This window comes from Urocitellus parryii, chromosome 6, assembly GCF_045843805.1.
Source record: "Urocitellus parryii isolate mUroPar1 chromosome 6, mUroPar1.hap1, whole genome shotgun sequence".
NCBI classification, from domain to species: domain Eukaryota; kingdom Metazoa; phylum Chordata; class Mammalia; order Rodentia; family Sciuridae; genus Urocitellus; species Urocitellus parryii.
In genome coordinates this window covers 131,225,230-131,251,247 of record NC_135536.1, presented here as the reverse complement: position 1 = coordinate 131,251,247, position 26,018 = coordinate 131,225,230, and the positions used below count along the sequence as shown (strand labels likewise).

The following is a 26,018-nucleotide window of genomic DNA, read 5'->3' as shown; positions in this document are numbered from 1 at the left end:
TAATTCTAGTTCCAAAAGAAAACAGTTCATTTTAAAAGTCTCTATTTAAAAGTCAATGCTTTGTCTGGTTTTCCACAGGGCTGCTGGTGATTCCAGCCTTAAAATGTAAAAGTATCCACCTTGAGTGATTAGCTCAAATTGTACTGGCATTGGGAAAAAATAAATCATTGCCTTTATTTTGGAGTAACACAAAAAGACTCACTAACTTCACATATAGAAACTCAATTTGTGTACATAACAACATGAGTTTTGAGAAGTATAAGCTGTCAACTAGCTATTTCTAATACAGAATAGATATTGTACAATGTGGTTAAAACTTTACACAGGGCCTCAAAACTGAAGGACAATTTTAATTTCATCTTTGATATACCAACATTATGTATCTAGGAATGTACTTCCTGGGTTCTGTCAAAAAGAGGAAATTCCATCCTTAAGCATTATGGAATGGTCATCTAAAATAATGCTAATTAATATGTAAGCAAGTGTTTGGTGGTGGGGGGGTAAAGGCAGGAAAATGATGAACATAACTGCCTTGGTAGAAATATCCTAGACATGTATAAGTCTGTGCAAAAATCTTGATAATTCTTAGTGGTTAAGGGCAACTTCATGCAACCAAATAACATGAAATTAAATCAATAACCTTTTAAAAAAGGTTAAAATGTCTCTTTTCCCAACAAAACAGAGAGGAATGTGAATAATGTACATACAAACTGGGGTTCTGTCAATGACAACAAGGACTATGTGTTGGTTCATATCAAATCCAAGAATATTAGACAACCAAACATTTAACCTTCTTGTGGTTTCTCTTAATATGCAGCATTCATTACGGTAGTTAGGTCTGTAAAAAAGAAAGAAAACAAGCCTTTAGATGATTTAGGATACTAATACTGAAAGCCATCCACACCCGTAGAGTATATAATTGGTTTTTCTGAGACTTTACTCTGCATTGTGGCACTAATACTCAGCAAGAATGGCTTCTGAGGTTTTGTTTTATACCTATCACAAAGCTGAAGGATATAATATTTTAGTGTTTCATTAAAAAAAAAGTAAAAATGATAAACTTTTCCTACTGTCTACCCAGGCAGGAAGTGTAGTAAAGGGTACTTTGTACCACTGGAAAAAATGATTATTGTTGGAATATATAAAGTCAATGGAGAAACTCATGTTAATTTGTCTTAGTGAGGATTGTGGTGTCAGAAATAAAGGTAAGCTGCCTAAAATTTAAAAATCACTTGGAGTATACGCAAATTAGTCTTTAAAACACAAATTAATTATTTGTGACACATAACTTAAGTACAAGAGTTAACAAAATCTAGATGTATAGTCTCTGACTTCCTGCATTTGGAAAAAAAATATAAAGGATGATTATTTTTTGATACTGGGGATTGAACCCAGGGGCACTTTACCACCAAGCCAAATCTTCAGTTCTTTTTCACTTTGAGATAGGGTCTTGGTAGATTGTTCAGGCTGGCCTTGAATTTGTGATCCTCCTACCTTAGCCTCCTGAGTCGCTGGGATTACAGGTATGTGCCACCTATGCTGGCCTAGATTTCTTTTAAAAATTTAGATGTCATATGTATGACAGAGATAAGATTAAAATCTTTCTATGTTGTGAAAGAATCATGTTTCAATTTGTTTCCATTTTAAATTGTGTTAGGTTATATTTCTTCCAAGAGATGTTGTTTTTGTTTTCCTCACCATTAACCCAAATACAGTATCTCCCACCCCAAGTAATGTTTTCATGGGATGGATGTAAAGGGGAAATCAGGTCCCACATATTTTTTTTCTAAAAACAGCCTACTTTAGTTCTTCATTTCACTAAGGAAATGAACTTGTTTGTAAGCACAGATGGGCATGTTCTCAGTTAAAATAGCCAAAACCTATATTGCATGTCAGTAATTACAGGACCCTTAAAGGAGGACAAGTTACCAAACCTACACTTAAAATCTGTGGATTTGGAAAATACAGTGCCAAGTGAGTTAATTTATTACATAAAAACGCTAGATATAAGATGATACAGATACTCTGGAGGATTCTCCTCTCTTGTGAAGGAGGAAGACACCCATTAGAACAATGAAAAATGTTGATCAACCACAGAAACCTTTAACAATTTTTTTGTATTAATGTCAATGTGAAAGGCGATAAATTCTTTGTTTACATTGGTAGAAAATTCATAGTTAGCAATTGCTCAGCTCATACTGAAGAGTATTTTGGGACAGATCCTATAGCAGCCCATTTTTTTTTAAATTGAGGCCCCAAAATAAAGGTGGTACCAGCATGTGACTACACTTTAAGGACAAGCTTTTTGTTTATAAAAAAGGCTCTGATAAGGAAGTGCTTGTAAAAGTAAATTCTGAAATCTGAGATGTTTTAACTTAACTTTCCATACCATGATCATTCTATTCATATCTATGCCTTGAAAAATATATCTTGCTAATTCATAATGGTATATATTTTAAGACATGGTGCTCTCCATGTTTGCCAGACCTACAGTCTCTGATACAGTTGCTCGAAATAATTGCTTATTCATGGGCTGCCATCCCTGTGCCATGAACCTCTTTGTGCCATGGACCTTGGGTAATGGCTGGAGAATCCAATCAGAGTCTTTTGTGAGGTATCTCAATGGGATGTACACCAAGACAGGTTGTAGGTTGGCAGCAAAGGTAAAAGGATACTCAGAGCATAATAAACAGAAGCTAGAAGGCACTGTAAGTCATAAGGATTCCTTTTTTTTCCACAAAGCACCATTTTTTTTAAGAGAGAGAGAGAGAGAGAGAGAGAGAGAGAGAGAGAGAGAGAGAGAGAGATTTTTTAGTTTTTTCGGCAGACACAACATCTTTGTTTGTATGTGGTGCTGAGGATCGAACCTGGGCCGCACGCATGCCAGGTGAGCGCGCTACCACTTGAGCCACATCCCCAGCCCGAAGCACCATTTTTTTTTTTTAACATGAAAAAACTATTAATTAGGGCTGGGGATGTGGCGCACTTGCCTGGCATGCACGGGGCGCTGGGTTCCATCCTCAGCACTACATAAAAATAAAAAAGACGTGTGTCTGCCGAAAACTGAAAAATAAATATTAAAAAATTATCTCTCTCTCTTAAAAAAAAACAAACTGATAACTCAATATGGCTATGGGTATTTGGCACTTTGTAGAAATTACTTACTTAGAGGAAACGACTATTTGTTGCCAATAATAAAATGTGAGCATTTAGGTGAAAATAAGACTTTTGAATCCTCCAGGATTCACAGATTCCCTACATTTAAAGGCTTTTTTGAAGAGGCAGTGAAATGTGATTAAAAATATAATGAAATGGGTCAATATTTGGAAGACCCAAATAACTCAGTCAATCAGTATTTTCCAAGCAGGTAAAAGCTATTAAAAGTACCAGAGAGTCCAATGGACTTAATTTCAACTGAATATGAAAAGTTTAGATTCCACATTACAACTACCTTTTAAGAAATTATCACTTATACAATTGCTATAATGCCAAACAAGAATACCCACAATTATATGACAAGATTATTAAAATACTTGTATTTTCATTTTTCAATTCCATATCTATGTGAAGCCTGATTTTCTTCAGATATACTTCACCCAAACTATGTATCACAAAAGACAGAATATAGAACCAGATAGGAAAATATAGCTGTTTTTTTTAATTAAAACTGACATTTAAGAGATTTTTAAAAATGTAAATGATATCCTTCATCATATAAAACATTTTTTGAATAATAGAAGGATTTTGTTTGTTTGTTTTGTTTTTTGGTACAGGGGATTAAACCTAGAGGCACTTTACCAGTGAGCTATATCCCCAGCCCATTTTATTTTCTATTTTGAGACTGGGTATTACAAAGTTGCTTTCGGCCTCGCTAAATTGCTGAGGCTGGTCTTGAATTTGTGATCCTCCTTCCTCACCCTCCTGAGTCACTGGGATTATAGGTATACAGCACTATACACCACTGCATCCAGCAAGTAATTGTTATTTTTAATAAAAATGTTATATGGGAAATAATGGGTATTATTTTAAAATGAATTAATAAGTATTTTTAAAATTTCTGATATTTCTAATTAAGTAAATATTAATAGATATAACACATATAAATAAAAACAATTTTGGGCCCTCAGTAACTTCTCAGAGTATTAAAGAGGTCCTGAGACCAAGAATAAATTAGAGTAAATGGTGAGAGATCAGACTGGAAGGATAACTTGGGATCAGATTGTGAAGGGCAATATATGCTAGAATAAGGAATTTATACTTGATCAATGTTGTAGAAATAACAACAGCTTCAGGGGCAGAAGAATGAAAGCAAGTACACTGGTGAATAGTGTGGCTGTCCACCTAACATTTACTCCATCCTCTGCACCTCCCCTCAATTATATGGCAGCCTTGAGATTTCAGGACTTGGTTCCAACTCTCCAGGGGTGGAAAGAACTTGACCAATTTAAGCTAGTACTAATCCTCTTGTATCTATAGTTGGGTCAGAGATGGGCAGCCTTCTGACATGGTCTTCAATTGTCCCTGCCACCTGGTATTCATACCCATTGTGTAATACCCTTGCATATGGGCTGAACCTAATGACTTGCTTCTAATGAATAGAATGGAGCAAAAAATTGATAAGATGTCACTTCCAAGACTGAATTTAAAAAACTCTCACTTTTTTAAAAAAACAAACAAACAAACAAAAAAACTCTCACTTTTGTTTTGGTAGTATTCACTTGCTAGCAAGAGATTCTTACTGAGGAAGCCAGTTGCCATGCTGCAAGTTGCCTCATGGAGAGATCCATGTGCAAAGGAATCAAGGGAGGCTTCTGGTCAACAGCTTGTGAGAAACTGGGGACTTCAGTCCAACAAATGTAAGGAACTGAATCTTGCCAGTAACTATTTGAATTTAAAAGAGGATCTATTCCCAGTTAAACCTTAGGATGACTGGACTGCTAATACCTGACTGAAACTCTGAGAGATACCCAAATAGAGGATTCAGCAAGTTGCACCTTCCTGGATTCCTAGTCCACACAAGAGACAAGATAATAAATGCTGCTTTAAGCCACTAGGTTTGGGGGTAATTTGTTAGGTGGCAATAGATAACTATTACAGCAGGTCTAAGCCAATCAGTGCTTGGTGTTCTCCTGGCCAGAGATCAGAAACCTCTACTTTCTATCCAAGAAAGTTAAGAAGGGAAGCACTAAAGTGTTCTGGATAAGGGAGTCTGCCCCTTTCTGACTCATGATTTCACTGATAGGAGGGAGAAGGCAGTCAAGAGAACCTTTTGGGGTAAAGAGGTATCCCTTGTAAGAAATTCTTTTCTCTTACCCATACCAAAATTCATAACCACCAACAACCACCTGTCTTGAGGTCATCAGGATTTTCATCCTTATATGCCTTTCATCCTCGCTTACTTCAGTTCTGACAGATGGGCTCCAGAGCATCCATCACTTTCTGGGCTCTTATTCCTAGTCAGCTATGTATGTATCCTTTTATGTCTTCATCTCTTAGAGGTTCTCTCCCACCCCAAAATTCCTCAGTTTCTTCCATGGCATCCCCTGGAAATCAGCAAACCACTAGAAAAATCTGTATTTAACATAATTTTCCAAAATATTCCACTCACAAACTTATTCTGAGACCTTGTTTCCCCTAAAGGCAGTGCTATTTCTTTCCCTGCAAGCCTCTCAAATGGCAATTCTTTCCTTTCCCATACCTTTGTTACTTACTACTATCCCTGGAGATGGGGACAGTGTCGTTCTTGTTTATAAGCCATTCTTCCTCTTTTCTGTTCTCCCCTCCCCTGAAAAAAAAAATCCTCCCAGCTTTCATTCCCACTGAATGACTATAAGTAATTCCTTGATACATAACTACAGAGTCCCTGGATTATTCATCCATCACCTTGAAGTTTTAGCTTAGGCCCACTGTCATTCAATGTCATAACTTCTATAATTTCAATGGCCATGTAGATAATTTTTCAACACTCTGGTCTCTTGATTTCTTGGTGTCCTCCCTTCAAAGATCTCATCTTCCACCCTACCTCAGTGACTTCCATGGTTATTTCTTAGAAAGTGATTTGCAGCCACTGGGAGTTTTTATAAATATTTTATAAATATTCTATTAAAGCACTGTTTCGTGAACAAGCTTATAGAGGGACATTTCATGTTGAACTTAGGGGTTCCTACTAGCAATCAATGGATAGGAGTGGTTAGTGCTCACATGATAGATTGTCCCACTCATAAAATATCAACAGCACCCACACTGTCACCAGAAACTATTGCAACCCTTCTATAATTTGACTCAAACATTTTATTCTTCTATTACCACCTATATTTCCAGCTCACTCCCTCTATCTGGTATTCTAACTCATTAATTTGATACAAAAAAATTGTTGATCTTATCTCTTCTTTATGTCCATATTCCCCACTTAACATAGTTTGAATCCAATGATTATAATCAATCTCCCTTGTATACATCCTCAACTCCCTGGCCTCTAACCTCCTGTACTTTAATCTCTTGGCAAATTCCAATTCTAGTTAAATTCAATTCTCTGTTCTGTGCATAACTGAATACACCTGGAGAGAAACACACAATTATATAATCACTGCTCTCACTTTAAATTCATGATCACTAGCCCTTACCTCTGTCTGTCAGAACTTCATTTCTCAAGTCTATTCACTCTCCTATTCTTCTAAGTGACTATTTTACACCTTTTCCTTTCTCTTGAATCTTTCAACACTTTTCCTTGTTCTCACTCTCAAGTGCTGACCTTGCTTCTTCAGAATATAGAAGCAATCACATCAGAACTTGAATGACCTCTCACCCTGAATATCTACTTACCTGTATCTGTGCTCAAATTCTCTGCCTTTTCCTCTTGTTTCAATAGATGACCTATGGCAACCCCTCCCTATGTGTACTAGATCTTATGTCTTTTTGCCTTCTAAATAGAGGACACTGTATCAACAATTATTTCTTACATTAACATTTTGTGGTAATTCCTCACTTTGATCATTCTTCTGGCACAGGCGCTGTAAATTCTACATTAGAAAAAAGTCCCTCTTGACATCCCAGACCATGACTATTAAGTACTCAAAAAATATTTAATATTAGGCTAATAGCCCTAATATTACTATATTAGGGCCTCTTACTATAATGAAGAGAGTAGGTATTGACCAAAAGAACAGAATAGAGGAGAGAGAGAGTCCCATGGCTATATGACAGATGAGAATGTATAGATCACAGAGGGGAAAAAAAAGGACCATTCAATAAATGATGCTGGCTTAAATGGTTAACCATGTTTAAACAAGACAGAAAAATAGTATCCATTAAAGAAACGTTTGATACAGTTGACTACAATAAAATTAAGAAAGTATGTTTTGTAAAAGATCATAAAGAAGTTGAATAGACAAGACACAAACTTGGAGAAGATATCTGTGAGGTATGTGACAATTCATGTTAGAATCTAGAATATGCAAAGCCCTACAAATCAATAAGAAAAAAAATCTAATGGGAAAATGGGAAAAAAATTAAAAAATGAACACTGCATAGAGAGCAAACATTGGTGAATCAATAAACATGAAAATAAGCACAATCTTATTACTAATCAGAAAACTACAAATTAACACTATAATAACCATTTTATACCCACAGTATTGGCAAAAACCAAAGTCTGACAATGCCAAGTTAATTATGGTGAACTCTTATACACTGCTGATGGGAGTACAAATTGGCCCAGGGAAGGTAATTTGGTATTATCTTGTAAAGTTAAAAAACCATAAAGTTAGTACTTTCAGTTCCAGTTACCCACTATAAGGAAACTCTTATACATGTTCACTAGGAGACAAAATAAAAATGTTCATAGCAACATAGTTCTTGTCTGCAAAAACCTGGAAACAACCCAAATGCCCATCAACACCACAGTGCATAAATAAACTGTGGTGTGCTCGCAAAACTAAATCTTTTTTTAAAAATATTTTTTAGTTGTACATGGACACAGTGTCCTTATTTTGTTTGTTTACTTTTTTTAATGTGGTGCTGAGGATCAAGCCCAGTGCCTCATATGTGGGAGGCAAGTGCTTTACTGCTGAGCCACACCCCAGCCACCACAAAACTAAATCTTTTACAACAATGAAAACTGAATCACCTCCTGCCACATATAATAACATGAAGGAATCTTAAAAGCACAGTGGTAAGTATCTTTATTTTTTAAAAGTTCAAAACCAAGCAAAATTAATTGATTTTTAAAAGAATATATTGTTTAAATATGTATGTACATGGTAGGTATGGACTAAAATTAAAAATAAAAAATCAAGCCCTCCCCCAGTGCCTGCAAGCTTGGCGAACCTGCAACCCTCGGGCGGGCGGGTCAGGCCCAGCAACCAGCCAAGTAACAGAGCAGCTACACGCGCCTGCGGGGAACGCGGACCGGACCCACTAGGACAGGTCCGGCGGCTGGCTGAGGGCCAGGCCCATCCCCTCCCCCAGTGTCTGCAAGGTAGGTGGGACTGTGAACACCAGCAGAGCGGGCCCAAAGTCTGCTGAGGGGCGGAACCGGCCCCTCCCCCAGTGCCTGCAAGCTAGGCGAACCTGCAACCCTTGGGCGGGCGGGTCAGGCCCAGCAACCAGCCAAGTGACAGAGCAGCTACACGCGCCTGCGGGGAACGCGGACCGGACCCACTAGGACAGGTCCGGCGGCCGGCTGAGGGCCAGGCCCGTCTCCTCCCCCAGTGTCTGCAAGGTAGGCGGGACTGTGAACACCAGCAGAGTGGGCCCAAAGCCTGCTGAGGGCGGAACCGGCCCCTCCCCAAGTGCCTGCAAGCTAGGCGAACCTACAACCCATCAGGAGGTTAGGCCCAGCAACCTACGGAGTGACACAGGTGCCCCTGGCGCCTGCTGGGTAGGCAGACCTTTGACCGACCAGCAGAGCAGACCTAGGGCCTGCCAGCATGGTAGACGGATCACACTAATTGGAGGAGGATCACAGCCACTACCTGCCCTGCAAGGGTGATTTTTCAACTATACAAGAGCAATATAAATAAATAGAGGGAAAATATCAAAGACACAACAATTTCACCAAGCAGAAAGAAACGCCAGCAGTATGAAACGACAAGGAAAGAAAGGACCACAGGCAATGCAGGTCAACTCAACTTTAGAAGAGGTAATAGCTGCAACAGATGGAATGTCAGATAGAGAGCTCAGGACATACATGCTTCAGATGATCTGGAGTCTCAAGGAAGACATGAGACAGCAAAATCAGACAATGAAAGATCACATTGACAAACAAATCCAGGAAGTAAAAGATCAATTTCACAGGGAGATAGAGGTAATAAAAAACAAACAAATAGAAATCCTAGAAATGCAGGAAACAATAAACCAACTTAAAAATTCAATTGAGAATACTACCAGCAGAGTGGATCACTTAGAAGATAGAACATCAGACAATGAAGACAGAGTATTTCAACTTGAAAAGAACATAGACAGCTCAGCAAGTCTACTAAGAAACCATCAGCAGAACATTCAAGAACTATGGGATAATATCAAAAGACCAAACTTAAGAGTCATTGGGATACAGGAAGGCACAGAGCTCCAAACCAAAGGATTAAGCAATCTATTCAGTGAAATAATACAAGAAAACTTCCCAGACTTGAAGAATGAGACAGAATCCCAAATCCTAGAAGTCTACAGGACGCCGAATGTGCAAAATCATAAGAGATCCACACCTAGACACATTATAATGAAGATGTCCAACATACAGAATAAGGAGAGAATTTTAAAAGCTACAAGGGAAAGGAAGCAGATTACATTTAGGGGTAAACCAATCAGGATAACAGCTGATCTCTCAACACAGACTCTGAAAGCTAGAAGATCCTGGAATAACATATTTCAAACGCTAAAAGAAAATGGGTTCCAACCAAGAATCGGGTATCCCGCGAAATTAAGCTTCAGGATGGAAGATGAAATTAAAACATTCCACGACAAACAAAAGTTAAAAGAATTTGCAGCTAGAAAACCATCTCTTCAAAAAATCCTTGGCAAAACACTACAGGAAGAGGAAATGGAAAACAACAATGAAAACCAACAGTGGGAGGTAGGACAGTAAAGGGGGGAAAATAATCAAAGAGGAAAACAAATCAGGTTTGTTTTAATAAACATTAATAAACAAACTATAGCATTAATAAACAAACTATGGCTGGAAGAACAAACCATATCTCAATAATAACCCTAAATGTTAATGGCTTAAACTCACCAATTAAGAGACACAGGCTAGTTGAATGGATCACAAAACAAGACCCAACAATATGCTGCCTGCAGGAGACGCATTTGATAGGAAAAGATATTCATAGACTGAAGGTGAAAGGTTGGGAAAAATCATATCACTCATATGGACTGCGGAAACAAGCAGGAGTGTCCATACTCATATCAAATAAAATAGATTTCAAGCCAGAGTTAATCAAAAGGGATAAAGAGGGACACTACATACTGCTCAAGGGAACCATACACCAACAAGACATAACAATCATAAATATATATGCCCCAAACAACGGGGCTGCTATGTTCATCAAGCAAACTCTTCTCAAGTTCAAGAATCTAATAGACCACCATACAATAATCATGGGAGACTTTAACACACCTCTCTCACCACTGGACAGATCTTCCAAACAAAAGCTGAATAAGGAAACTATACAACTCAATAATACAATTAACAACCTAGACTTAATTGACACATATAGAATATACCACCCAACATCAAGCAGCTACACTTTTTTCTCAGCAGCACATGGATCCTTCTCAAAAATAGATCATATATTATGTCACAGGGAAACTCTTAGTCAATATAAAGGAGTAGAGATAATACCATGCATCTTATCTGATCACAATGGAATGAAACTGAAAATCAACGATAAAAGAAGGAAGGAAAAATCATGCATCACTTGGAGAATGAACAATAGGTTACTGAATGATCAATGGGTTTTAGAAGACATCAAGGAGCAAATTAAAAAATTCTTAGAGTTAAATGAAAACACAGACACAACATATCGGAATCTTTGGGACACATTGAAAGCAGTTCTAAGAGGAAAATTCATTGCTTGGAGTGCATTCCTTAAAAAAAGAAAAAACCAACAAATAAATGATCTCATACTTCATCTCAAAATCCTAGAAAAAGAAGAGCAAAACAACAGCAAAAGAAGTAGAAGGCAAGAAATAATTAAAATCAGAGCTGAAATTAATGAAATCGAAACAAAAGAAACAATTGAAAAAATTGACAAAACTAAAAGTTGGTTCTTTGAAAAAATAAATAAAATTGACAGACCCTTAGCCATGCTAACGAAGAGAAGAAGAGAGAGAACTCAAATTACCAGCATACGGGATGAAAGAGGCAATATCACAACAGACACTTCAGAAATACAGAAGATAATCAGAAATTATTTTGAATCCTTATACTCCAATAAAATAGAAGATAGTGAAGGCATCGATAAATTTCTTAAGTCATATAATCTGCCCAGATTGAGTCAGGAGGATATAGACAACCTAAACAGACCAATATCAATTGAGGAAATAGAAGAAACCATCAAAAGATTACCATCTAAGAAAAGCCCAGGACCGGACGGGTATACAGCAGAGTTTTACAAAACCTTTGAAGAGGAACTAATACCAATACTTTTCAAGCTATTTCAGGAAATAGAAAAAGAGGGAGAACTACCAAATTCATTCTACGAGGCTAACATCACCCTGATTCCGAAACCAGACAAAGACACTTCAAAGAAAGAAAACTACAGACCAATATCTCTAATGAACCTAGATGAAAAAATCCTCAATAAAATTCTGGCGAATCTGATACAAAAACATATCAAAAAAATTGTGCACCATGATCAAGTAGGATTCATCCCTGGTATGCAAGGTTGGTTCAATATACGGAAATCAATAAATGTTATTCACCACATCAATAGACTTAAAAATAAGAACCATATGATCATCTCGATAGATGCGGAAAAAGCATTCGACAAAGTACAGCATCCCTTTATGTTCAAAACTCTTGAAAAACTAGGGATAACAGGAACATACCTCAACATTGTAAAAGCAATTTATGCTAAGCCTCAGGCTAGCATCATTCTGAATGGAGAAAAATTGAAGGCATTCCCTCTAAGATCTGGAACAAGACAGGGATGCCCTCTTTCACCACTTCTGTTCAACATAGTTCTCGAAATACTGGCCAGAGCAATTAGACAGACGAAAGAAATTAAAGGCATAAAAATAGGAAAAGAAGAACTTAAATTATCACTATTTGCAGATGACATGATTCTATACCTAGCAGACCCAAAAGGGTCTACAAAGAAACTATTAGAGATAATAAATGAATTCAGCAAAGTGGCAGGTTATAAAATCAACACGCATAAATCAAAGGCATTCCTGTATATCAGCGACAAATCCTCTGAAATGGAAACGAGGACAACCATGCCGTTCACAATATCCTCAAAAAGAATAAAATACTTGGGAATCAACCTAACAAAAGAGGTGAAAGACTTATACAATGAAAACTACAGAACCCTAAAAAGAGAAATTGAAGAAGACCTTAGAAGATGGAAAAACATACCCTGTTCACGGATAGGCAGAACTAACATCATCAAAATGGCGATATTACCAAAAGTTCTCTATAGGTTTAATGCAATGCCAATCAAAATCCCAACGGCATTTCTTGTAGAAATGGAGAAAGCAATCATGAAATTCATATGGAAGAATAAAAGACCCAAAATAGCAAAAACAATACTAAGCAGGAAGTGTGAATCAGGTGGTATAGCGATTCCAGATCTCAAACTATACTATAGAGCAATAGTAACAAAAACAGCATGGTACTGGTACCAAAACAGGCGAGTGGACCAATGGTACAGAATAGAGGACACAGAAACCAACCCACAAAACTACAACTTTCTTATATTTGATAAAGGGGCTAAAAGCATGCAATGGAGGAAGGATAGCATCTTCAACAAATGGTGCTGGGAAAACTGGAAATCCATATGCAACAAAATGAATCTGAATCCCTTTCTCTCGCCAAGCACAAAAGTTAACTCAAAATGGATCAAGGATGTTGATATCAAATCAGAGACAGGGCATCTGATAGAAGAAAAAGTTGGCTATGACCTACATGCTGTGGGGTTGGGCTCCAAATTCCTCAATAGGACACCCATAGCACAAGAGTTAACATCTAGAATCAACAAATGGGACTTACTTAAACCAAAAAGTTTTTTTCTCAGCAAAAGAAACAATAAGAGAGGTAAATAGGGAGCCTACATCATGGGAACAAATCTTTACTCCTCACACTTCAGATAGAGCCCTAATATCCAGAATATATAAAGAACTCAGAAAATTAGACAATAAGATAACAAATAACCCAATCAACAAATGGGCCAAGGACTTGAATAGACACTTCTCAGAGGAGGACATACAATCAATCAATAAGTACATGAAAAAATGCTCACCATCTCTAGGAGTCAGAAAAATGCAAATCAAAACCACCCTAAGATACCATCTCACTCCAGTAAGATTGGCAGCCATTATGAAGTCAAACAACAATAAGTGCTGGCGAGGTTGTGGGGAAAAGGGTACACTTGTACATTGTTGGTGGGACTGCAAATTGGTGCAGCCAATTTGGAAAGCAGTATGGAGATTTCTTGGAAAGCTGGGAATGGAACCACCATTTGACCCAGCCATTCCCCTTCTCGGTCTATTCCCTAAAGACCTAAAAAGAGCATGCTACAGGGACACTGCTACATCGATGTTCATAGCAGCACAATTTACAATAGCAAGACTGTGGAATCAACCTAGATGCCCTTCAATAGACGAATGGATAAAAAAAATGTGGCATTTATACACAATGGAGTATTACTCTGCAGTAAAAAATGACAAAATCATAGAATTTGGTGGGAAATGGATGGCATTAGAGCAGATTATGCTAAGCGAAGCTAGCCAAGCCCTAAAAAACAAATGCCAAATGTCTCCTTTGATATAAGGAGAGTAACTAAGAACAGACTAGGGAAGAAGAGCACGAGAAGAAGACCAACATTAAACAAGGATGAGAGGTGGGAGGGAAAGGGAGAGAGAAGGGAAATTGCATGGAAATGGAAGGAGACCCTCAGGGTTATACAAAATTACATACAAGAGGAAGTGAGGGGAAAGGGAAAAACAGTACAAGGGGGAGGAATGAATTACAGTAGTGGGGGTAGAGAGAGAAGAGGGGAGGGGAGGGGAGGGGGGATAGTAGAGGATAGGAAAGGCAGCAGAATACAAGAGACATGAGTTTATCAATATGTAAATCAATGAAGTGTAACTGATGTGATTCTGCAAGCTGTATACGGGGTAAAATGGGAGTTCATAACCCGCTTGAATCAAAATGTGAAATATGATATATCAAGAACTATGTAATGTTTTGAACAACCAACATTAAAAAAATAAATTAAAAAAAAAATCAATACAGTAGTGTTCTTTCTGGACAAGAAGATGGGACTGGAAAGAACACTTAAATATATACAAATTAACTCTAATGTTTTTGGGTTGAGTGATATGGTCACTGATATTTATTATAAAAATATTATGCTTTGTAACATATTTAATATATACATATATACACATAGACACAAACACACATATTGTTTTATGTAACAGCTATATTATTAAAAATGAGTTAAAAATGAAATGTTCTTTGGTTCTTACTAGCTATGAGACCCTTGGCTGATTCTTTCAGCTTTAGTTTCTCCAGCTAAAAAATTCAAGACAATGCTTACACACCTACCTCCTGGGGTTTGTATGAGGAATAAATAAAATAATACAAGTATGGCGGTTGGCACAGCATGTAGCACATAGGTTGCTATTGCTGTCAAGTAGCAACTAGTATTTTCTGAGGTGCTTTCAAGATATTCAAGTAGAAACAACAGTTAGAAAAATATATCTACAATGTAGGAGATACAGAACAGAAAGTTATCAATAACACAACAACTGAAATCATGTCAGTGGGTAAGATGAATATGGGAGATCTTCAGTATACAAGTATGCTAAGACAGACTGAAGCAAGGAGCTCTAGAAAGACACTGAGAAGGAAGAGGGAGAGAAAGCAGAAGAGATTGGTTAACTGGAGGAAAAGTTAGGAGTAGAAATTACTTAATGATATTAAATGCTGCAGAAGTAAAAATGAAGATTAATTTAAAGGGCATACTAGATTTGGCAAAGAGAGAACCACGAGAGACCTTTCCAACAGCAGCTTCAACAAACTGGTTAAAGAAGAAACAAGAGCCAGGCATGGTGGCGCACATCTGTAATGTCAGCAACCCAAGTTTGATGACAATCTCAGCAATTTAGTGAAACCCTCTTAAAAATAAAAAATTATAAGGACTGGGTATGAAGCTCTGTGGTAAAGTACCCCTGTGTTCAAATCTTAGTATTGGTAGAGAGGAAAAAAAAAAAAAAGAAGAAACAAGAGTGCAATAGGTTTTCATGAGTAGGAGGTCATGAAATGGAGGCTGGGAGAAAAAGAGAACTGTTTTTAAGAAGTTTAGAGATGAAAAGAGTACAATATTTGGTTGGTAGGAGCTATCTTCAAGATTAAGGGAGACCTGAGACTGCTTATATGCAGAGGGGAAGGAGCCAACAGAAATGAAGATGAAAGTACATAGGAGAGAAAGGGGACAATTTAGTATCTTGGAGGAAGGAAGAAATGATATTCTGGACCCTGGAAAGGTGTGGATTAATGTTTCTCAAACTTTAATGTGTATATGAATTATTTGGAAAAGCTTTAGTTTAAATGCAGATTTTAATTCAGAGTTTGGGAGAATCTACATTTCTAATAAGTTCCCAGGTGATGTTGATGCTAATTGTTCAGAGACCATACTCTGAATAGTAAGGGAATAGAACAACCTTTCCCCTTTCACAAGAAGTCCATTAAGTTCATCAAACTCAGAAATAAGTTTGGAAGCAAAGAGGGAGAGAAACTGTGTGTTTTTGCTACATGCATATTGAAGCTACCTGGGATGAAAAGAGCAGGTAGGATAAAAAGAAAATCAAGTGAGCCAGATATTCAAATTCTCAGTGATTGTTGGCAGGTGCATGCATCTTGAAAGGATGCAGGCAAAGGTAATGATAGGACTATTTACTAGAGAGACATCAAGAGATAGAAAACAGAGGAAGGCTGAGCTGGGTGAAAGGAATAAGAGAACAATTAGAACCACAATACTCTTGAGAATAACTATAGAAAACTGGAATGAAGAAGGAAAGTTGAGAGGTGAACAGGATTGACATGAATAGGGAAGAACTCAGCTGAAACCAGAGGAGTAATATTTTCAGTGGGTTACTATTTTAAAATAATTTGATACTGTCCAACTAGTCTGCATAGAGAAAATGCTCATGGAAAATATGTAGGTGCAAACTCTGCTTTTATTACCAATTTTACAAATGTGCATTTGCTTGTGATGATGAAGTTAAATATCAACATTCAAATACTGCTTGAATATTTAAATATTTAGAGTCCCTACTGGTACATTCAATTACTTACTGCTTCTAGCAAAGCAGCAAAAATATGTAATATACTATTCTGAACATGTCACTGATTTAGTAAAAAAAATACAACTGTCAAATTTCATAATTTCAGTTAAGTACTTTAAAAAGACTCTGGGGGAGAAAAAAAAGACTCTGAATTTTCTATGTTAGTTTGAAAAAGAATAAATCTGTAAGGAATTCCAAACTGACAGGCAGGTGTAATTCACACTCGACTCTCATTCAAAGACTCTAAGCATCCCATCATTTATTCAGGATTTGTGAAAGGATGTATGTAGCAAGCTGAGAATAGCTCTCCATTTCCTAACACAATGTCTACTAATGCTGAGATACTAATTCTGAAGCAAAATGTCTTCTATGTTAAAAGAAGAAATTACATGTGTATCCATCCTTACCCCTTCACTGGTTTTCTGCAAGTCTGAAGTTGTGTTTCTTGTGTCATTGCCGGCATCTCCACCCTCAGAGCTGCTTTTGTTTTCTTCTTCTTTGCAGTCTTTATCATCTTCATCTCCTGGAGATTTCCGGGATTGTTTAGAGGATTTCTAAATGTTTAGACAAGTTAAAAATTATAGTCAAAAGCAGAAATCCAAATGCACAAGTGTACATAAAAGACACAAAGATAGCAGCTTTGTATGAGCTACAGTATGTAGGGTGCCCAGGCTTAATAATACTGGACAAGTCATTTTACCTCAATTAACTAGTTGGAAAGGGAAGTAGAGGTGAGCTAGAAGATCTTAGTTCTTTACACAAGTGTGATATTAAAAGCAGATTTGTGTACACTCAACAGTCAATGAATAAATATTGCTGTGTGAACACTATTTTAGGAAGGCTACAGAACCTAAAGGAACCCTAAAGGCAATCTAGTTCTGCTCATCACTTTACAGTAGTGAGAATGAGGACAAGAGAAGTGAGTGAACTTTTCAAAATAATATATGGACATTCATGTTAGAATATTTGTACCAATGAGTGATAGAAACAAACTTTAATATTTTAAACCATGGTTAGTTATTTAGGAACCCAAGGCTGTAATGGTGAACCAGTCCTTTTTACATGTCATTTTGCATTTAAAGTCAGGATAACTGTAGACAAAAATAAAAATATAAATACAGTTTATAGCAAGTTTCTTAGTAGGATAAAATGATAAAAAGCTGGCTTCAATTGTGTGCCTTATTTAAGACAGTAAAATGTAGCATTTTTCTAACACTTCTTCTTCAAGAGATTTTAAGAATTGTCAAGCCCATTGAAATAAGAGCTTAGCAAAACTGATTTAGCCAAATCACTTTTGGTCTTCCAGAAGTGAACTGGCAAAAAGGAGCATCCTCACACAATCAATTTTTTAAAAAGCAATTTCTAAAGAGAAAATGCCTTCTAGTTATGTGACAAAATATATAATCAAATTGCTTCTATTTTTCTAAATTGGAACTACCAACCAAATCCAAATGTCAGTTAAAATGTGGTCATTTTAATTTTTTTATTAAGGGAAGGAGATTTAATAATACAAATGTGGACTGTCTAGACTTAAGGATTAAGTATAAAAACAGTAAACATAAAACACGTTTTGCTTTAATAAATATAGTATTGTTGAAATATGGTAACTGCTTCATACAGTAATTCTCAAATAATAACCTGCAGTGCTTACAAATAAAAATGTACAACTCCTTGAAATCTGCAATACTTGTAGAGGATATTTATGAGTAACCTTATAAGTGAATCTACTAGACTTTTACTACTGAGTCACAATATTCAGAAATCTGTTCTAAGAAATCTGGCTGCCAAACCAGCAAAGCTCTTTGGATCCCCAGAATTCCTGAAAATTTGTTTTTTAAATCAGTGTTTATCATGTGTTTTATCAATGTGGTCTCGAACTGATCTTTTGTCAAACTGCTGCTATCTTTACTTGTTAACTAAAATTATTGGTGCTTTAGTCTTCATCAGTTTAGTTGCAGTTGATAAGCCCTAATGTATTCAGTAAATTATTTATATGCAAAACGTTTTTGACCTATAATTTTGTTATGGCCCAAATATGAAGCATCCATATTCTTACTGCTAAAGATATATATATAACCCTCAAATCTATTACTTTTCATTATGATTACTGAGCTTCCCCCCAACCCCAAATGAAATTAGGTGAGGTAGAGATGTGGGCCCTTTCCCTATACCTAACTGGGATGTAATAAAAAAAAGTTTTGAACTACTAGTTTTTAAAAAGGAACACTATATAACATTAAGAGATAAATGTGTATGTGTGGGGAAACCCCCACCATATTAAGCAAAAAGAAAACCTTTGGGAAGCCAAAGAGAAAAATGGGATTATATTAGATAAATAGTTCTTTAAGTATGGCTCCCAGATTAGCAGCATCAGCCTCACCCGGAAATTTCATTTCCAGTCCCTATCCTAGATTTCCATAATAGAAATCTGGGATGTGTAAGATCTAATAATATCATTTTTAAAAGTCTTCCACGTGATTCTGATGTATGTGAAAATTTGAGAATCAAACCAAAAAGTAATAGTTCTGGGATGGAGATGTAGTTTAGTGGTAGACCACCTTCTTAACATGTGGAAGCCCTTGGTCAGATCTCCAGCACCACAAGGAAAAAAAAAGTCATGGTTCTTAAGTGATCATGGAAATCATGTTCTTGAGGCAAAGCAAATTAAATGCTCCTTTAAAACAGGTAAGTCTTAGTAAGTAAAGTATGTATTTACCCCTACACTGTTTTAAACTGTAAATGTGTTCCAAGGATGAGCCCTTATATTACTTCTGGTCTTTGCAACAAGCAATGATGCAGTGGAATTTAAAAGCCACATATCCATAATGTTAAAAGTCTAGACAAACTTAGGTAACAAAGAGTTGTCACAATACATTACAAAGAGGCTCAGCAGTCAATCATAAATTAAATAAAGTCAATTCAAGTAGGTGTTTTAAGTCCAAAATGCTGCAGAGGTGCTGATAGGTGATTCTGCTAAGGCGCTCATGAGCCCAACGTGGGCTAGAACTTCGGGCTTTGGGTTTTGAGAGCCAGCCTCAAAAAAAACAAACAAACAAAAAAACAAAACTTGGGAATCAACTTATGAAAGAGGTGAAAGATCTATACAATGAAAACTACAGAACCCTAAAGAAAGAAGTCAAAGAAGACCTTAGAAGATGGAGAGATCTACCTTGCTCTAATTCTATCAAAATGACCATACTACCAGATACAGATTTAGTGAAATTAAATACTATACAGATTTAATGAAATTCCTATCAGAATACCAATGGCATTCCTTATAGAAATAGAAAAAGCAATCATGAAATTCATCTGGAAAAATAAGAGACCCAGAATAGCTAAAGCAATCGTTAGCAGGAAGAGTAAAGCAGGTGGTATCCCTATACCAGAACTTAAACTATACTACAGAGCAATAGTAACAAAACCGGCATGGTATTGGCACCAAAAAAGACTGCTAGACCAATGGTACAGAATAGAGGGCACAGAGACTAACCCACAAAATTACAATGATCTGATATTACACAAAGGTGCCAAAAACATGCATTGGAGAAAAAAAATAGCTTCTTCAACAAGTGGTACTAGGAAAACTGGAAATCCATAAGCAACAAAGTGAAATTAAACCCCTATCTCTCACCAGGCACAAAACTCAACTAAAAGTGGATCAAGGACCTAGGAATTAAACCAGAGAAACTGCATCCAATAGAAGAAAAAGTAGGCCCTAATCTTCATCATGTGGGATTTAGGCCTCAACTTCCTTAATAAGACTCCTAATAGTGCAAGAATTAAAACCAAGAATCAATAAATGGGATGGATTCAAACTAAAAAGTTTCTTCTCAGCAAAACAACAACAACAGCAAAAACAATCTGTGAGGTTAATAGAGAGCCTACATCTTGGGAGCAAATTTTTAACACTCACACATCAGATGGAGCACTAATCTCTAGGGTATAAAGAACTCAAAAAGCTAATCAGCAAAAAACCAAATAAGGCAATCAATAAATGGACCAAGGACCTGAACAGACACTTCTCAGAATAGGATATACAATCAATCAACAAATATATGAAAAAAGTTCATCATCGCTTGCAATTGGAGAAATGTAAATCAAAACTACTCTAAGATATCATCTCACTCCAGTCAGAATGGCAGCTACTATGAAGACAAACAAATAATAAGTGTTGGCGAGTGTGGGGAAAAAGGTACACTTATACAATGCTGGTGGGACTACAAACTGGTGCAGCCAATATGAAAAGCGGTATGGAGATTCCTTGGAAAACTGGGAATGGAACCACCATTTGACCCACCTATCCCTCTCCCCGGTCTATGCCCCAAGGACTTAAAAACAGCATACTACAGAGACACAGCCATATCTATGTTTATAGCAGCATAATTCATAAGAGCTAAACTGTGGAATTAACCTAGATGCCCTTCAGTAGATGGAAGGATAAAAAAATGTGGCATATATACACAATGGAATATTACTCAGCAATAAAAGAGAATAAAATCATGGCATTTGCAGGTAAATGGAAGGTGTTGGAGAAGATAATGCTACGTGAAGTTAGCCAATCCCCAAAAAACAAATGCTGAATGTTTTCTCTGATATAAGGAGGCTGATTCATAGTGGGGTAGGGAGGGGGAGAATGGGAGGAATAGATGAACTCTAGATAGGGCAGAGGAGTGGGAGGGGAATGGAGGGGGCAGGGGGTTAGCAAAGATGGTGTAATGTGATGGACATCATTATCCAAAATATAGGTATGAAGATACAAATTGGTGTGACCATACTTTATATATAACCAGATATGAAAAATTGTGCTGTATAGGTGTAATAATAAAAAAAAGTTCAAAATGCTGAAAGAAATTCAGTTTAAAAATAACTTCAATGGAAGATATAGTCTGACAGGAACAGGGAAAATGCTAATTATTTTGTTGTCAGTTGCAAACATTACCCTCACTCAAAGCAACTGCATGTTTTTCACTAGGTTCACGGTAAGTAATGCTGAATTCACAAAATTTTACCTGTATGTCAATAGGGTAGATTTTAGGGACTGTCAAAATAAAATGTTAAGAGTCTGATTAACTCTTGGTACTTGTTTTTTCTTTTAATATTTTTAAAGTTATACATAAACACAACGTCATTATTTTGTTTACTTATTTTTATGTGGTGTTGGAGATTGAACCCTGTGTCTCACATGTGTGAGGCAAGTGCTCTGCCACTGAGCCACAACCCCAGCCCTCTTGATATTTGTTTTAAGGAGTTTCCTAAGTACAAGAATCTAAATGGAAGTAATTTTTCCAAGTATTTAGCTGTGTGACTGAAACCTGAACCAATCTTGGATCTTTAAGGATCCATTTATCTGGCTTTCAGTTTCTAAAATGTGTAGTTTTCACAGTTTTGGTTTTTTCAACTGCATTTCTGAATTACTGTGAAAAAACCTAGACTTTGAATTTGTAAATACATTATTATGCTACTGTTGTTTAAAATCTTCAATTATTATTATAATTGGAATAAAATCCAAACTCCATAATATGGCTTACAAGTGGGTACTTTCCTACATAGTCATGATTCTCCAATAGCACTTGCCTTCTTTCAGTTTAGGAATACTGAATTCTTCCCTTCCTCAAAGTTTTGCTGCTGTTCCTTTCCTTCTGCCACATATAGCTCCTTTCTTCCTCCCATACCCTTCTTTTAGGTCTCAGCATAAACTTTACCTTTATAGAAGGACCTAAAGTAGATTTCCCTATTCTGTCACTCCTTGCAACCATTATTTCTTTCATAACCTTTCACAGTTTATATTTACTATTATAAGTTACATGAGGGCAGGGATGGAGTTGGATTTGCTCACCACTGTCCACTTAGTTCAGTGTCTGGAACAGACTAGGTGATCAGGAAATATAAGAACTGAATAAATAAAAAGGTCAAAGCACATTCTCTGAAACAGAAAGACAAGTAAGAATATATCTTTATATTTACATATATAGTATTGAAACGTAATGTGTCTCTTATATTCTTAAATTGCTCAGATCTTGTTTCAAATTCATTGTAGGAGGCATAGCTATTTATACACTATATCCTTAACTAAGGAACAGTTCTCCTCCAACTAAGGTGGTATTTTCAGGGCCAAGTGAGCCCTAAAGAGTCAATAGCCAGATTGCCTAACATCTAAAATTACCTGTCATAGTCTCTCTGCTCTATGTATATTGTCTCTAAAGGGAGAGGTTCCACAGAATCTAGAGTATATATCTATGTGCCCAATAAATGAATATAAAATAATCTAAAAACTTTTTAATGAATATATATGTAACAACAACAATGGGGAGTTTGTCAGTACCTTTGATGTGTATGACTTTTTCCGTTTTGAGCCTCCTTTTTCATTTTTTCTTTTGCCTTTTCCATCTTCTTCTACTCTATCACCTTCTTCCTCACTACTTGCATCTGCAGTGTTTCCTCCTTCTCCCTCAGTTTCTGAAGAGCTCTGTTGCTGAATTGCCTAAGGAAAAATATTGGCTAATTACATTTTTAAAAAATAGAAAGGAACACAGACTGTGACAAAAATCACTCTATTTTAATCTGAAAGGGTTCAGTTTATTAATAAGATTTTCAAAAGAAAAGGCTATAAGAGCCAGGAGAATCTCTTGAACCCAGTAGTTGGAGGCCAGACTGGGCAACAAAGTGAGACCCTGCCTCCATCAAATAACCAATAAATGGTTGTCAAACTCAATTTTTCAGTAGTCCTCTGGATGAATTGTATTTAATCCCAAATACTACTAGAGCCAAAGAATTCTGACTTCAAATGGATGGGTAAATTAAAAAGATTTGAAAAGTATTAAAACCAAAGAAATGAGGTAAAGCAAGTGACAATTAAATAACCATTACCTGGTATCCAGTAAACTTGACTCCTGGGTTATTTTCTATTTCCCACAATCCTTCATTAAATCCTTTCCGTTTGTTTGACTTCCCAAACTTGTCTTTGTATTCCTTATATGGAAAAAGGTCTTTGGGACCTAGAAAAGCACTGCGGATACATATTAGAATCAACATGCTGACCTGTGTTACATCATTAGCAGCACATAAAAAAATAAAGGTATTGTGTCCATCTACAACTAAAAATATTTTTTAAAAATCTAAAAAAAGAACAAAAAACTCGAGTTAGAATAAATTCTGGGGCTAGCTAACAGATGTAAACATTCAAAACAGAGTCTTTAAAAAAAAAACCAACAACCCTTGGGAATCAATCTAACAAAAGAGGTAAAAGACCTCTACAAGGAAAACTATAGAACATTAAAAAAAGAAATTGAAGAAGTAGAAGTATGGCAAGATCTCCCATGTTCTTGGATAGGAAGAATTAATATTGTCAAAATGGTCATACTGGGCTGGGGTTGTGGCTCAGCGGTAGAGCGCTTGCCTTGCATGTGTGAGGCACTGGGTTCAATTCTCAACACCACATATAAATAACTGAATAAAATAAAGGTCCATCAACAACTAAAAAAATAAAATAAAATAGATAGTCATACTACCAAAAGCATTATACAGATTTAATGCAATTCCAATTAAAATCCCAACAACATTCTTCATAGAAATAGAAAAAGCAATCATGAAATTAATTTGGAAAAATAAGAGATTCAGAATAGCCAAAGCAATCCTTAGCAAGAAGAGTGAAGTAGGAGATATCACAATACCAGATCTTAAACTATACTATAGAGTTAGAGTAACAAGAATGGCATGCTATTGGCACCAAAACAGACATGGAGACCAATGGTACAGACTAGAAGACACAGAGACAAACCCACATAAATACAGTTATTTCATATTAGACAAAGGCACCAAAAACATACATTGGAGAAAAGATAGCCTCTTCAACAAATGGTGCTGGGAAAACTGGAAACCATATGCAGCAAAATGAAATTAAACCCCTATCCTTTACCCTGCACAAAACTCAACTCAAAGTGGATCAAGGACCTATAAATTAGACCAAAGACTCTGTGCCTAATAGAAGAAAAGTAGGCTCATATCTTCATCATGTCAGATTAGGTCCTGACTTCCTTAACCACATTCTTAAAACATAAGAAATAAAATCAAGAATCAATAAATGGGATGGATTCAAACTAACAAGCTTCTTCTTAGCAAAGGAAACAATAATGTGAAGAGAGAGCCTACAGAATGGGAGAAAACCTTTACCACATGCACATCAGATAGAGTACTAATCTCCAGGATATATAAAGAACTCAGAAACCATAATACCAAAAAAAAAATAAATAACCCAATCAATAAATGGGCTAAGGAACTGGACAGACACTTCTCACAAAAGATATATGATCAATCAACAAATATATGAAAAATGTTCAACATTTCTAGTAATTAGAGAAATACAAATCAAAACTACCCTAAGATTTCATCTCACTTCATTCAGAATGGCAATTATCAAGAGTACAAGCAACAATATGTGTTGGTGAGGATTTGGGGAAAAAGGTACACTCATACATTGCTAGTGGCACTGCAAATTGGTAAGCACTCTGGAAAGCAGTATGGAGATTCCTTAGAAAACTTAGATGGAACCATCATTTGACCCAGCTATCCCACTCCCCGGTCTATACTCAAAGAACTTAAAATTATCATACTACAGTGGTGCAGCCACATTAATGTTTATAGCAGCTCAATTCACAATAGCTAAACTCTGGAACCAATCTAGATGCCCTTCAATAGATGACTGGATACAGAAACTGTGGTAGATATACACAATGGAATATTACTCAACAATAAAAGAGAATAAAATTATGGCATTTGCAGGTAAATGGATGGAGTTGGGGAATATCATGCTAAGTGAAGTAAGCCAATCCCCAAAAACCAAAGGCCGCATGTTTTCTCTGAGAAGTGGATGCTGATCCATAATGGTGGGGGTGGGGCTTGGAAAGAATAGGGGAACTTTTGATTGAGAAGAAAGGAGTGAGGGGAGAGAAGTGGGCGGCTGGTAAAAAAGATGGTGGAATGAGATGGGTATCATTACCCCAGGTGCATGTATGATTGCACCAATGGTGTGACTCTACATTGTGTATAACCAGAGAAATAAAAAATTGTGCTCCATTTGTATATATTCTGTTGTCATGTATGAAGAAGAAGAAGGAGGAGGAGGAGGAGAAGGAGGGAGGGGAGGAGGGGGGAAGGGGAGGAGGGGGAGGGGAGGAGGGAGAGGGGGAGAGGGAGGAGGGGGAGAGAGTGGGGAGGGGGAGGAGGGGGAGAGAGTGGGGAGGGGGAGGAGGGAGGAGGAGGGAGCAAGTTTTTGGCAATTCATTCTCCTTCAGATATTTTAAAATCTACTTCTGGATGATCAAACCAGAAAAAAAAAATCACGTGTGAATTATGTTATACTGATCCTTGGTAGAACTGCTTTTATTGAAGTCCTCTTAGAATGATGCCACTGACTTACATTAGAATACTACAAAACAGAGTGCTATACGATCCTTTACACTGTTCCCTAGAATAAGTCTGTTATATTCACCAATCACATGTCAGTTGGCAAG

General features: G+C 36.7%; 1 protein-coding gene across 1 annotated transcript in view; it reads right to left on the bottom strand.

The window, feature by feature from the left end:
* Nucleotides 1-29: 29 nt before the first annotated feature.
* The window catches only part of Hdgfl3 (HDGF like 3), a 64,705-nt gene continuing 38,716 nt past the window's right edge, over nucleotides 30-26,018 (bottom strand). The window contains exons 3-6 of the mRNA XM_026388121.2: nucleotides 23,377-23,515; nucleotides 22,832-22,990; nucleotides 16,917-17,063; nucleotides 30-838 (exon numbers count right to left, since the gene is read on the bottom strand). Of these exons, the coding sequence (XP_026243906.1) occupies nucleotides 833-838; nucleotides 16,917-17,063; nucleotides 22,832-22,990; nucleotides 23,377-23,515 (451 nt within the window). The 3' untranslated portion in view covers nucleotides 30-832. The remainder of the gene's footprint in view (nucleotides 839-16,916; nucleotides 17,064-22,831; nucleotides 22,991-23,376; nucleotides 23,516-26,018) is intronic.